Source organism: Grampus griseus (assembly GCF_964374135.1).
Source record: "Grampus griseus genome assembly, chromosome: 15".
Lineage (NCBI taxonomy): Eukaryota > Metazoa > Chordata > Mammalia > Artiodactyla > Delphinidae > Grampus > Grampus griseus.
The window spans coordinates 37991608-38005110 of NC_139009.1; the positions used below are offsets into that span (position 1 = coordinate 37991608).

The window sequence follows — 13503 nt, forward strand, 5'->3', positions numbered from 1 at the left end:
CAGGACAGCAGTTCCAGGTGTTAGCAGCATACTGTGATGTTACCCCAGTTCTTCCCTTCTGGGGACTCCTGGTTAAATGGGGGGGTACAGGCAGCCATATTCAACAAAGATACTTACAGTGACTGCGTCCCTGTTTTCATGTCAGGCACTACTTTGAGTACTTTACTCGAAGTTGTTCTCTAATTTAACCTTCAAATAGTAACCAACTGCAACAGGTTACGATTGTTATTCCCATCGTGTAGGTGGGGAAACTCAGGTGTGGAGAGTTAAATAGCTTCCCGGAGCTCAGACAGTTCATAAGTGGCGTCGGCAGGGCTTGGACCCTGTATGACTTGTGACTTTGGGGTGGTGCTTAAGCCTTCTGTTTAGTAGATGTTTAGTAGATACTAGATGGCAGGCTTGTCAGAGGAGATTCAGGATTGGCATCCAGACAGAGGAGGTGGGCACGATCTGAGAGACTCAGCACTCAGGAGATATTTGAACCTCACCTACTTTGGCAAATGCCAAAATGTCAACCCAGCCCCTGTTTGTGACGGACCTTTTTGGAGGCGTCCTCCTCATGCCAGGTCAGTTCCCGTGGAGCAGGATTCTCAGCCTCAGGACTTCTGACGTTTGGGGCCAGATGATTCTGCTGCCCTGTGTAGAATGTCCAGCAGCACTCCCAGCCTCTACCTGTGGGCTGCCAGCAGCCAACCCCCCTCCAACTGTGACAACCAAAAGTGTCTCCAGATAATGCCAAATGTCTCAGGGGCGAAATTGCCCCCCTGTTGAGAGTCGCCGTCCTAGAGGCCCTCTGCTTGGCTGGACTTCAGTGGGAAGGAGGTGACTGGCGGCTCAGCAGAAACAGGACTCGAGTGTACTCCCTGGCAGAGGTCCACGTGGAGACTTGAGTTGACCTCTGCCAAGGTCACATGCAATGTTTCAGGAGCTCTTCGTGTTTGAATTACATATAGTTTGGAGGAAGCTTTCGTGAAACATTGAAAGTCACCCATTCAGTCAGAAGCCTGGGTTTTGGACTCTTAAAAGGGGATTCAGGTGATGAGCTGGAATGGTGTCCAGGGCTGGAATCAGCGCCTCAGGGGCACTGGGTGGACAAATGGGCCCCGATAGCTGGTTATCTCAGGTCAAGGGAGGGCAGGCCATAGAACCCTGTGCACCCTGTGCACTGCAAAGCTGATGTCCCTCCTAAGACCCAGCACCAACCTCGGAGGAACTAAGAATCTCTCTAAAACCTATTTCAGTTTCTGAAAGAGGTGGATGGCTCGTTGATTTTTTTTTTCCCCCTCATATCAGAGAGGGAGGTGGCATAGTGAAGGCAGGCCCATCTCGGTGGGGCTGGGTGACCCTCTCAGAGCTGTGGCTTAAGCGACAGCTCAGTTAATAACAATTGTTCCTCAGCTTTCCCACGAACCAGGGGTCAGCTGTTGGGCTGTTCTGAGGTCATGGTTATGTGACAGGGACAGTGCAATGTCTGGCGTCTGGTAGGCGCTCGAGTATTGAAAGAATGCGCCAATAAGTAGTAGAAAGAGCCTGGAATGTGTAGCTGGCCAGACTAGTGTTTGAGGTCCAGGCCCAGGCCAGCTTTGTCTCCTCGGGCACTCTCTGAGCCTCAATTTCCTCATCTATAAGGTGCTGAGAAAACCAGCCTTGTAGGGCTGTTATGGGCATGCAGCATTTGCACAGGGAGAGTGCTTTAGACCTATTTTGAATTAAAGCAAGTTAGGTTGAGTTTGGTCTGAGTATTGCCCTACGTGCCCCTAAGGTGGCTGGGGGCTTGGGTGGCGATGGGGCCGTCACCTCTGCCTGGGCTGACCCTGGCCCTGGCCTCTCGGCCTCGGAACTTAGAGACAGCGGCTCTCTCTGTGTTCCCCTTCCCAGATCACAAGTAACACCACATCCCGGCACCTGAAAGGATCTCACCCGGTCGACTACGAACTCACCTACTTCCTGGAAGCTGCGCTCCAGAGCGCTTACGTGACAAACCTGAAGAAGGGGTAGGTCGCTGGCCGCTGAGCAGGACCCGGACGTTTCTTTCAGGACTGGGAGCTGCTGACACTGGTCAGGCCTCCCTCTTCTCTGGGCTGTGTGCGTGCGGGCCCCCTGGAGAGACGATGGGGGCTGGCTTGTTCCCGACTTGTCAGGCTGAGCTTGCCCAGGCCCTGGTGGGGAGGGCCGAGCTTCGGGAAGCTGCTGAAGCAATAAAGCCTGCACGTGTTGGGGGTGGTCATCTTTAGAAGGGGGAGCTCTGGGAGCCCGATGGCGGCGTGGGAAGAGTGAAGGACAGGGAGCTGGGCGGTCTGGAGGTGGTCACTGTCGCCTGAAGTGTCAGCTAAAGTCATTTTGCTTCTCTGAGCCTCATTCTCCCCAGAATTTAATGGAAAAGGTGATTCCTGATAATTCCAACTTTCAAGGGGCTGTGAGATCCGAGGAGAAGTGTGGTGAAAGTAAAGGCCTGGCATCATTTTGGGGGTGCGACTGCCCTGCTGGTGAGGTGGCAGGAAGCTCGTTTTCCTGTGCGTTGACTGGAGGGTCCTGGGACCCAAGAACATGGTGCCCAGAACCCCTTTCTTAGTCTTTTGCTCCTTGGGGTTAAGCAAGGCACCCTCCCTCTGTGAAGAGTCTGGTGGATGCTTCCATCTGGGTGGGAGGGGCTGGTGGTGTTTCGTGGGTGTGTTGTGTGGTGGTGGAGATGGAGGGAGAAGCAACAGGACCAGGAGGGCGTGTTGCTGGCCACCGCGGCTCTCTGGCGGTTCTGCAGGGCTGAATGCCTCAACCAGGCTGGAGACTAGTAGGTGGGGGCCTGGGTTTCCTGTGCCTCATCAGCTCCCTCCTCAGCATCATTACTACCCTCTGCAGACACCGTGGGCTGGGGCCTTGAGGACATCCGGGCAAGCGGAGGGACTCACGTGTGCCGAGTGCAGCCACTCACCGTGGAGGCTGGGCACACGTCTCGCCCCTCTCGAGCCTCCCAGGTGGAGGTGGGCCAGCCACACAGCTGTTCCCTCCTCCCCACAGGTGACGAAACGGAGGGTCAGGATCCCAGAGCTTTCTTTGCTTTGGCTAGAGTCCTTTGAAGCCCCTATTTTGTTTTTGGTATGATTTATTTTGTTAAATTTCACTTTATTCATCCTTTTCATTTAACAGTTTTTGGAATAGATGATTCTTGCACAGGATACCAAATTAAAAATGTACAGAAGACTAGACAATAAAACGTTTCCCTTCCATCTCCATCCCCTGCCTCCTGGCTCCTCTGTAGGCAGTGTTCCTAGGCTCCTGTATCATTCCATGATAGCAGCATACACAAGCGATTATACGCACATATTATTTTCTTCCTTTTTTAAATGCATATTCTCCCCTTTGCCTTTTTTCATTCAAAATATATCTCTTGGAGGTGGTTCCACATCGGAGCTGCCTTTTCTTTGCACTGCTGCATAGTGTTTATAGTATCATACAGTACAGATCTCCTACAATTTGTTTACTCAGTTCCCAACCGAGGAACAGATAGGTCACTTCCAGACTTGGGCTCTTTTCAGCGTATGCTAGAGTCCAGAACAGAACCGTACCTATGCATTGTTTCAGTGGGGATCTGTCTGTAGGGTGGATTCCGAGACAGGAAAGTTCTGGGTCAAAAGGTAGAACGCTGGTCATTTGGGTAGAGGTTGCCAACTTGGACCTCAGAGAGGTTGTTTCAGTTTCTGTGCCGCCAAGATGTGGGAGAGAGGCTGCTTCGTAAGCCCTCACAACATAGTGCGAGCTTTTTTTTTCTTTTAAGTTTTTATTGAAATATAGCTGATCTACAGTGTTGTGTTAGTTTCAGGTATACAGCAAAGTGATTCAGTCATGCATGTATGTGTGTGTGTGTGTGTGTACATATATATATATATATATATATGTCCTTTTTTAGATTCTTTTCCATTATAGGTTATTATGAGATATTGAGTGTAGTTCCCTGTGTTATACAGTAGGTCCTTGTTGTTTAGCTATTTTATATATAGTAGCGTGTACCTGCTAATTCCAAACTCCTGGTTTATCCCTGCCCCACCTTCCCCCTTTGGGAACCATAAGTTTGTTTTCTATGTCTGTGAGTCTATTTCTGTTTTATAAATAATTCCTTTGTATCATTTTTTTAGATTCCACATATAAATGATATCATATGATATTTGTCTTTGACTTACTTCACTTAATATGATAATCTCTAGGTCCGTCCATGTTGCTGCAAATGGCATTATTTCACTCTTTTTTATGGCTGAATAGTATTCCATTGTGTATATATGCCACATCTTCTTTATCCCTTCATCTGTCGTTGGACATTTAGGTTGTTTCCACATCTTGGCTATTGTAAATAGCGCTGCAATGATATTGGGGTGCATGTATCTGTCTGAATTATAGTTTTCTCTAGACACATGCCCAGGAGTGGAATCACTGGATCATATGGTAACTCTATTTTCAGTTTTTTAAAGAACTTTTATACTGTTCTCCATAGTGGCTGTACCAGTTTACATTCCTTCCAGCAGTGTAGGAGGACTAGTGCAAGCTTTTTGATGCTTTTTTGACGTTATTAGGCGTGATTGGTGAAATATGCTATCTCAGCATCATTATTGTTGGCGAGGGAGATGATATTTATCTGTTCACTTTTCCATTGTTGGTACTTGGAAGGTAATTACTTCTTTTGTTTTTTAAAATAATTTCTGTTGAAGTATATTTGATTTATAATGTTGGCAGTTTCAGGTGTACAGGAAAGTGATGCAGTTATATATATATATATATATATGTACATATATATATACGTATATATGTATATGTACATACGTATATATATATATATCCTTTTTCAGATTCTTTTCCGTTATAGGTTATTACAAGTGATTGGGTATGTAGGTCCCTGTGCTATACAGTAGGTCCTTATTGGTTCAGCTTTTTTTTTTTAATTTGCACTTTTCTTAGGAGTGAGGTTCATTAAATTTTTATGTTTTAATTGTTTGCACCTTTAAAAATGCATAATTTATTTTTAAAAATCTTAATTGAAGTATAGTTGATTTACAATGTTTTAGTTTCAGGTGTACAGCAAAGTGATTCAGATATATATATATATATATATATGTATATTCTTTTTCAGATTCTTTTCCCCTTATAGGTTAATACAAAATATTGAGTATAGTTTCCTGTGCTATACAGTAGGTCCTTGTTGGTTATCTATTTTATATATAGTAGTGTGTATATTTTAGTCCCAAACTCCTAATTTATCCCTCCCTCCCCAAAATGCATAATTCATTGATCCCTCCCTCCCTCCTAGTTTGTGTAAGTAATATAATTATAATGTTTATGGTGGAAAACTTGGAAAATACATAAAAATATAAAACGGGCAAATTTAAAAATCACATATTCAATCTTTAGATCAGGGACTGGCAGGTTATGACCTTCTGGCCAGTCACCTGCTTTGGTGAAGTTTTTTGGAACACAGCTTGCCTGTTGGTTTAGGTATCTATATCTATGGCTGCTTTAGAGCAACAACTGCAGAGTTATATGACTCCAAGCCTAAAATGTTTACTGTCTGGCTCTTTACAGAAAAAAATTTGCTGGCCCCGTATTCTAGGTAATCACTGTTAACATTTTTTAAAATAAATTTATTTTTTATTTTTGGCTGCATTGGGTCTTTGTTGCTGCACGCAGGCTTTCTCTAGTTGCGCTGAGCAGGGGCTGCTCTTCGTTGTGGTGCACAGGCTTCTGATAGCAGTGGCTACTCTTGTTGCTGAGCACGGACTCTAGGCACGCGGGCTCCGTATTTGTGGCTCGCGGGCTCTAGAGCGCAGGCTCAGTAGTTGTGGTGCACGGGCTTAGTTGCTCCGTGGCATGTGGGATCCTCCCAGACCAGGACTGGAACCCGTGTCTCCTGCGTTGGCAGGCGGATTCTTAACCACTGCGCCACCAGGGAAGCCCCCCACTATTAACATTTTGATGTATGTCTTTTCACATTTTTTAAAAATTTTATTTATTTATTTTTGGCTGTGTTGGGTTTTCATTGCTGTGCATGGGCTTTCTCTAGTTACGGTGAGCGGGGGCTACTCTTCGTTGCAGTGCGCGGGCTTCTCATTAACGTGGCTTCTCTTGTTGTGGAGCACGGGCTCTAGCACACAGGCTTCAGTAGTTGTGGCACATGGGCTCAGTAGTTGTGGCTCACGGGCTCTAGAGTGCAGGCTCAGTAGTTGTGGCGCACGGGCTTAATTGCTCCGCAGCATGTGGGATCTTCCCGGCCAGGGCTCTAACCCGTGTCCCCGGCATTGGCAGGCGGATTCTTAACCACTGTGCCACCAGGGAAGCCCTCACATCTTTCTATGTACAGATATGCAGGTATATTTTTTTCTTTTCTTTTTTAAACAACAACAAAATAGTATCTTACAGCACTGCTGCTTTGTAGCCTGCTTTTTCCACTCAGGGCTTGGTTGGGAGCCTCTTTTGTGTGCCTGCTAATCTCTCTTCTGCATGAAGTTGCTCCCTGTGGCATCAGGGGAAGGTGCCAAGCCCACGCCTGCAGCTGGGCTTAGGGCTTGGTGGGCTGTGTGGCTGGGACAGTCATCCTTGAGCTGGGCCCTGAGGGAGGGGAGATTCCCAGAGACAGGAGGAGTCTGGGTGGGGCAGAAGAGGTAGGATGAGGCTGAGGAGGATGGGGAACTTGTGAGGGTCCAAGGCCAAATACGCTTGGGAAACAGTGGGTTAAAGACTTCTCAGACCCTTTAGAATAGGAATTCCAAGGAGCATGGTTGCAGATAGTAAATTTTCAGGAGGAAGCAAAGACATGTAAAGTTTTCAGTTTCGTTTGACACCGAGCCCTTGTTTGGTGTGGGTCTCTGGGGACCACTCTTTAGGAACCAGCGCTCTGGGACTCCAAGGGGAACAGCTGGACTGAAACGCAGTTTCTGGCCCAGGCAGCTTTTCCATCCAGCAGGCATCCCTGTCCCATCAGAGCTACATCCCATTCGGGGTGTTGGAAGCCCCCCGAGCTTCAGCCCTCAATGCCTGGAAGAGAAGGAAGTGGAGTCCTTGCCCAGAATGCAGAGCAGGCCATGGTGAGGCCACTCCCAGGAAGCAGCGGTGGCTGAGATGGCTGGGGTGTGGGCGTGGGCCTGGGGGGAGGCAGTCCTGCCCCAGCTGGACCCCGGCCTGGAGGAGGCCTGTGTGCCCCTTCTCTCTCACCACCCTGCCCTCGTGTTAGAGAAGGCGGGGTGCCGCACGAATCCTGTCCTCCAGATGGTAAGAGCAGGGAGAACGTCCCGGCCGGGAAACAGGCTCTCTCCCTGCTCTCTTCTCGTACATGAACACCCACCAGAGCACCTGATTCGTCACAGCTGCTTAGAAAATCTAAGGCAGTATTATCATTTGTTTGTATTAGTATTTTTTTGAGGCAGTCCACAGCTGGATGGGCTGCTGCCTCAAGCTTCAAGTTTACACTTTAAAAAGAAAAATTTCTCAAGTGCTAGGCCGGGGAGGCAGTGGTGTCCCGTTTGGGACATGAGGATCGGGAGGCCCAGAGAGCCAAGGTGGTTTACCTCCCAAGGGTGGGACTGGCCTGGGAGCCCTGGGTGCCTCCGACCAACCACCCTGTGGCCAGGGAGGTGGAGCTGGGGGGGAGTCACCGGGACGCATGCTGCCTCTGCTCTAGCTCCACCATGGCTTGTTTGTTCCTATTCAGTTACCGCATTTCAGTTTCAGTGAAACGGTGGCCTAGCAGGCTGGTTCCTGTTTTTACTTCCCAGGCAGCTGCCACCCAGCTGCTTCTCTTTAGCTGGAGACTGTTGTCACCCTGTTTTTGCAAATAAAGTTTTATTGGCACATAGCCACACCCATTCATTTATATACTGTCTCACCCTCAGAGCTGAGAAGTTGGGATTGAGATCAGATGGCTAATCCTGAAATATTTACTCCCTGATCCTTTAAAGAAAAGAGTTTGCTGATGCCTGCTCTCTGTTTAAGAAGTTCTCCCTCCCAAGGCCTCTTGCAGAAGAGGTGCTCTTCTTCCATATGGCAGTCCCATGGAGTAGATTTTGTGGGAAGGGGACAGTTCTAATTTTAGTGTTCTGTGTCCTTCATTCATCCATTTAACAAATAGTTGTTATACTAATACGTGCCACCTATTAAGAGCTGAATTTGTGCCAGGCACTTAAGTGCTTTGCTGGCATGTGTCTTTAGTCTTTCCAGGAGCCCTCTGAGGTAGGTGCTGTTGTTAGCACCCCCATCTTACAGATGGGAAAACTGAGGCACAGAGAACATAAGTGACTTGTCCTGGACAGAGCCAGGGTTGTGTGTGCTGGTACTGTCTGACACCATTAACCACCAGTCTACACTGCCCACGGCAGAAACCCAGCAATTAAGGCCCTGCTGCCGCCCCCGAGGCGCTCACAGCCTAGCGTTTGTTCCCCCGAGTCTGCCTCTACTTGGTATGTGTGGTCCCAGCTTCTGGTTTGAAGAGTTGGTGGGCGTCAGGGCAGGGCCGGGGAGTGGAGGCCACTCAGTGATCCTGAGCGAGTTCCTCCTCTACTCCCCACCCCCACCTCTAATGGGGGGGTGTCTGTTTGTCCTGTATCCCAGGGTGTGAGGGCCCAAGAGGAGGGAGGGAACGAAAAGACACTGGAGTACGGAATTCAGAGCCCTATTAACTCCCTCTCCGCTGAGGTCCCCCCACCTCCACCCCTCAGGGCTGCCTGCTCCCTTCCCCACACCAGCTTCTCTGCAGATATGATGAGGTCAAGGTGAGCGTCCAGGACAGTCAGGAGGGAAAGAGGGAGAGAGCCAGCAGTTATCAAGCACATGCTGTGTGCTAGGCTGGACCACACGCTCTGTGTACAACACTCTGTGAAGGAGGTCGTGTGACCCCAGCCCACTAGTGAGGGACTGGGGCTCAGAGAAGGTTGAGTCACTTGCCCGACCTCACCCACTGGGATTCCAGCTTTGGATCTGAGTGGCCTGGAAACCCATGCCGTTTCCAGTTTTGGGGGTGTCAAAGGGCAGCCTGGGCACCTGTGGGGTGTGTGGAAGGACGGGGCCCCGGTGATGGGGCTGATCCTTGATGTGCTGACTTACGGCTCTCCTTCCTTCTCCGGGACCCTGAGTCACATTCTCAGAGGGTGGGCCTGCTTCCTGCCCTGTCTTTGTTCTGCGCACTCAGGGCATGCGTGTGTGTGTGCGTGTGTGTGTGTGTCAGTTGTGGGCAGAGGCATTAACCAACCGTCACCCCTCCAGGAAAGCCCAAGTAATTTTAGTTAGTTTTCTGTTGCTCTCACTTTGTTCCCCTGTCTTTGTCCTCTTCTTCCTGAAGCACAAATTTCAGTCCTTAAAGCTGATGCTGACTCCCTCCCCACCCCCGCCCTTTATTCCCAAATAAAAAGGAATGGAAACTGAATCATCATTTCTTTCCAAGCAAACAGCCCAAATATTTGAAGCCTGAATGTGAGGAGCAGTTCCCAGGACACGTGGGAACAACTCAGCCCCTCTCTCAGTTTCCTGTGAACACATCCAGCCCCGTGGTGGCCCTGGAATGTGACATACATAAAGTAGCCCTGGGTGCCTGGGTGGGCTTTGAATAATTTCTTTACACCTTTCCTCTTGATAGTAGCTAATATTGTTGAATACTTACTGCATGTCAGGCAGAATGTTAATGCCTTTACGTGTAATCCTGTGAAGTTGGAACTAGTAATATCCCCATTTTCCTGAAGGAGAGGTTAAGTGACTTGCCCAAGGTCACAAGGCTAACAGGTGGTATTGCCAGCGAGCCTGGTGCCGAACTGCGTCTGCCCGACCCCACAGCCTGAGGCCGTGCTCATTACATAGTCCCGGGCCCAGGATACCACCCACCCACAGTAGGTCTGCATCAGTGAGCTCCTGTAATTATGTATCATGGTCTTCAGGTCAAAGTTACATCTTCCTGGGTGAATCACCGGTTCCAGTATTTTTCTTATACATTTGTCATTATTAGGAAGTTAAAAAAAAAGCTTAGCCCAGGGTTTCCAGCCTCAGCACTGTTGATGTTTTGAGCCAGATCTCCTTCGTTGTGGGAGCCTGCCCTGTACACGGTAGCTTTTAGCAGCATCCCTGGCCTCCACCCAACAGATGCCAGTAGAACACCCCACCCGCAAGTGTGACAACCAGAAATGTCTCCAGACACTGAAAAGTGGCCTGGGCTGGGGGTAGGGGGCAAAACTGCCCCCACTTGAGAACCACTGTCTTAGCCCAAGGTGTGAGAGGCAGGAGGTCAGGGGAGATGGGGACGCAGACGCCTGATATTGGGTCACCTACTCCAGGGCCGCTCTGGAGAGTCTTTTAAAGGGCTCCAGAGCCATTTCCTGCAGGTTAAACTCACCCGCACTTGCCTGGGCTCTTGCGGTGTTTGGGAAGGGTTGGGGAGAAACCCTTCCCTGTGTTCAGAGAGGTCACAGCCCAGTAGGGGGGATGGCGCTAAGGTGGAAAAGCCCAGCAGCTCATTTCCCAGCTGGCCTCCGCGAGCCCACGGAGTGTCAGGCCCCCTGCCCAGGGCAGGATGAGGACCCACTTCACGGAGCTCACATCCCAGGGGGGAAATGACAGTGTGGGACAATGGACAGTGCTCTGTACTAGAGGAAAAGAAGGCAGAGAAGTGCGAGTGCTGCCTGGGACGGGGGGACTCTAAAGAGACATTTCATCCTCAGGGGCCAGGTGGAATGGAGCCCCCGGGGCTCAGGCGCTGCTGGGTGTTAGAAGAGGTTCCTTAGGGCCTGAAGAACAGGAAGAGGTGGTGGGATCTGCTTCACAGATTCTGGGCTATAACCTGAGAGCCTGAGCTCATTCCCATGTGGGCATGGGGTGGACCCAGGTTCCAGAGGGCTCAGAGGAGCCCTTGCTGAGAATGGGGTGCTCAGCCCCAGGGGCCAGATGGCCACAAGCAGTGCTCTTCCCAGGGTCCAACTTGTCCCTCCAGTTGAGGATTTGACATAATTTAAAGGGTGTGGTGTTCTCCACTGTGTAATGTGGGTGATGTTTTCTTGGCCTCCAGACAGTGCTTCTCTAATTCTGAGCTTCGGTGAGGCCTGGACCTCCCTTATGCTGCCCACTTACTCATTCAGTGTCTGAGGGACATTCATTTTTCCCAAGGGCCTTGCCCTATTGATCCAGCTGTTAATTCCCCCAGCTGACTCCTGCCCCTTGCTCTTCCTAATTGACCTGGGATTGAAAGTGCTAGCCTGAAAGTCAGGAGCTGGGAGGCCCCTACCTGGGGTCCACTTCCCCTCACTGCCACCAGAGGGCAGCCGTGGACTCTGGTTGGAGCCTCGCCCCCGGCAGTTCTGCGGATGCTTCTGCCAGGAGGCAGCTTTCTGTTGGGCTGGGGGGTTGATGGCTACGGGGCCCGGGGGGTTGATGGCTACGGGGCCCAGGGTCTTGGCCGTGGGGGAGGCTTGGTTCTCCTTTGCACGAAGCAGCCCAGGGGTGAGGCAGCAGGGGACACCTGGGGGTGGTGCAATGCCAGGGAATCTGTTGATGACCCTGACCTCACTAGACCGGGTCTCTTGAGTATCTCCCAAGAAAAGAATGTGAGCCGGGGCTTCCCTGGTAGTGCAGTGGTTAAGAATCCGCCTGCCAATGCAGGGGATACGGGTTCGAGCCCTGGTCCAGGAAGATCCCACATGCCACGGAGCAACTAAGCCCGTGGGCCACGACTACTGAGCCTGCGCTCTAGAGCCTGCGAGCCTACTGAGCCCACGTGCTGCAACTACTGAAGCCCACATGCCTAGAGCCCGTGCTCTGCAGCAAGAGAAGCCGCCGCAATGAGAAGTCCGCGTGCCACAACTAGAGAAATCCCGCGCACAGCAACGAAGACCCAACGCAGCCAAAAATAAATAAATAAATAAATAAAAGAACGTGAGCCAACTTGGCTCCTTCCCCCACAGCAGGCAAGAGGCCGTTTCTCTTTGGGGTGGTCTCTTTCTCTTCTCCCTCGACCTACAGAGCCCATTCTCGGCTCAGGGCTGAGAGTGAGCTTGGGCCATGTGTGTTGAACCAGGTGGGCTGCATGTTTTGTGCGTGCTCTTAAAAAAACTTTTTTTAATCACTAAAGCAATATATGCTCATTGTACCAAAACCAAACAATAGAGAAGAGAGTGTTTTCTGAGGGAGTTGCCCAGGACTTGGCAGGTTGTGCGGCCTTATGAAGACACTCTCCCTTTCTCCTGTGTGTGTGTGTGTGTGTGTGTGTGTGTGTGTGTGTGTGTGTGTGTGTGTGTAGGCACCTTAGAAAACCTGCTGTTGGGTATGACCCCGTAAGGGGTGTGTTCAGTCAGTAGTAATTTTGTATTCTTAGCAACCACCCAGTATCTGCAGTGCTGGGGGAGGGCACGAGACAGAAGGCTCTCAGGGGCATTCAGGGGCCAGAATCACCCAACAGTGAAGCCCAGGAGAGCCTCCTGGTGGTCACAGAAGAGACCTCTTTGGGCACAGGGAGACCTCTGAGGCCCATCGGAGGGAGCACATCCTTCCAGCGTCTCTTAATGCACAGCCTTTGTTTATTGTCAGCACCCACCGCCCCTACCCCACCTCACTAGAAAGCTCCCCTTGCCTGGATGTCTTCAGTGTCCTGCAAAGGAAGTGTCACAGCCTTTTTCTGGGGCTGGGAGTGAAGAGGGAGCTCTCAGTTTCACATTGGAAACTGATAATGTGAGTCTGTGGCAAGAAGGAATAGCTTCATAACCATTTGAACTTCACCTGACCTTGTCTCCTGATTCAACCCTCTAGCTGTTGGGATCTGCCAACTGGCTGAGCATTTCTGGGTCTTTGACCGGAAACCTCTCATACACGATTAGCAATGCCAGCCCTGAAACGGGGACTTCTGGCCAGTGTCGTACGTACCAGAGCCTGTTTAGGTTCCATTCAGTGAAAAATTCCATACATTTTCTCATTCTCTGTTTCAAATCCAACAAAATCCCCACCCCCCACCCCAAATTTGTTGAGCACCTACTGTATGCAAAATATTTTGCTAAGCTCTTGAATAAACCATGAGCATGTCTAATTTTACAGACCGTGAGCTCGTTATGTGCAGGGCTGTGAATAAGCTATTCGTTCACTCATTCGGTCTCTTAATTCTTTCTCTCTGCATTAGTTGGATGCCTGTTGAGAACAGGACACTTGGTGTACAGTATCCAGGCACTTGGTACACAGTAGGTACTTCGTAGAGACTTAATTGAGGGAGTCCTGGAGTTCAAATAGGCAGGAAAGGAAAGGGTAACTGTGCCATTCATTGTCTTTCTCAAGGGTCTTGTTTAAAAGGGAGTGAAATCTGAACCCTTGGTACCTGTGGTGAACCCACCTCTCCCCTTGGGTGATTGATGGCCTGAAGAGGCAGGCATCTTCCAGGCTTTGATTTTGTGATTGGAAAATGAGGATTTATTTATTCCACAATGATTTCTTTTTTTTTAATTAATTTATTTATTTACTTTTGGCTGTTTTGGGTCTTCGTTGCTGTGCGTGAGGTTTTTCTAGTTGTGC

The 13503-nt window shown here is 49.9% G+C and overlaps 1 protein-coding gene across 2 annotated transcripts in view; it reads left to right on the forward strand.

Moving 5' to 3' along the window:
- The window catches only part of TTC7A (tetratricopeptide repeat domain 7A), a gene marked incomplete at its 5' end in the record, with an annotated part of 122181 nt that overhangs the window by 35014 nt on the left and 73664 nt on the right, over positions 1–13503 (forward strand). For both annotated transcript variants that reach the window (XM_082672000.1, XM_082672001.1), the window contains one exon: positions 1879–1994. In XM_082672000.1, the coding sequence (XP_082528126.1) occupies positions 1879–1994 (116 nt within the window). The remainder of the gene's footprint in view (positions 1–1878; positions 1995–13503) is intronic.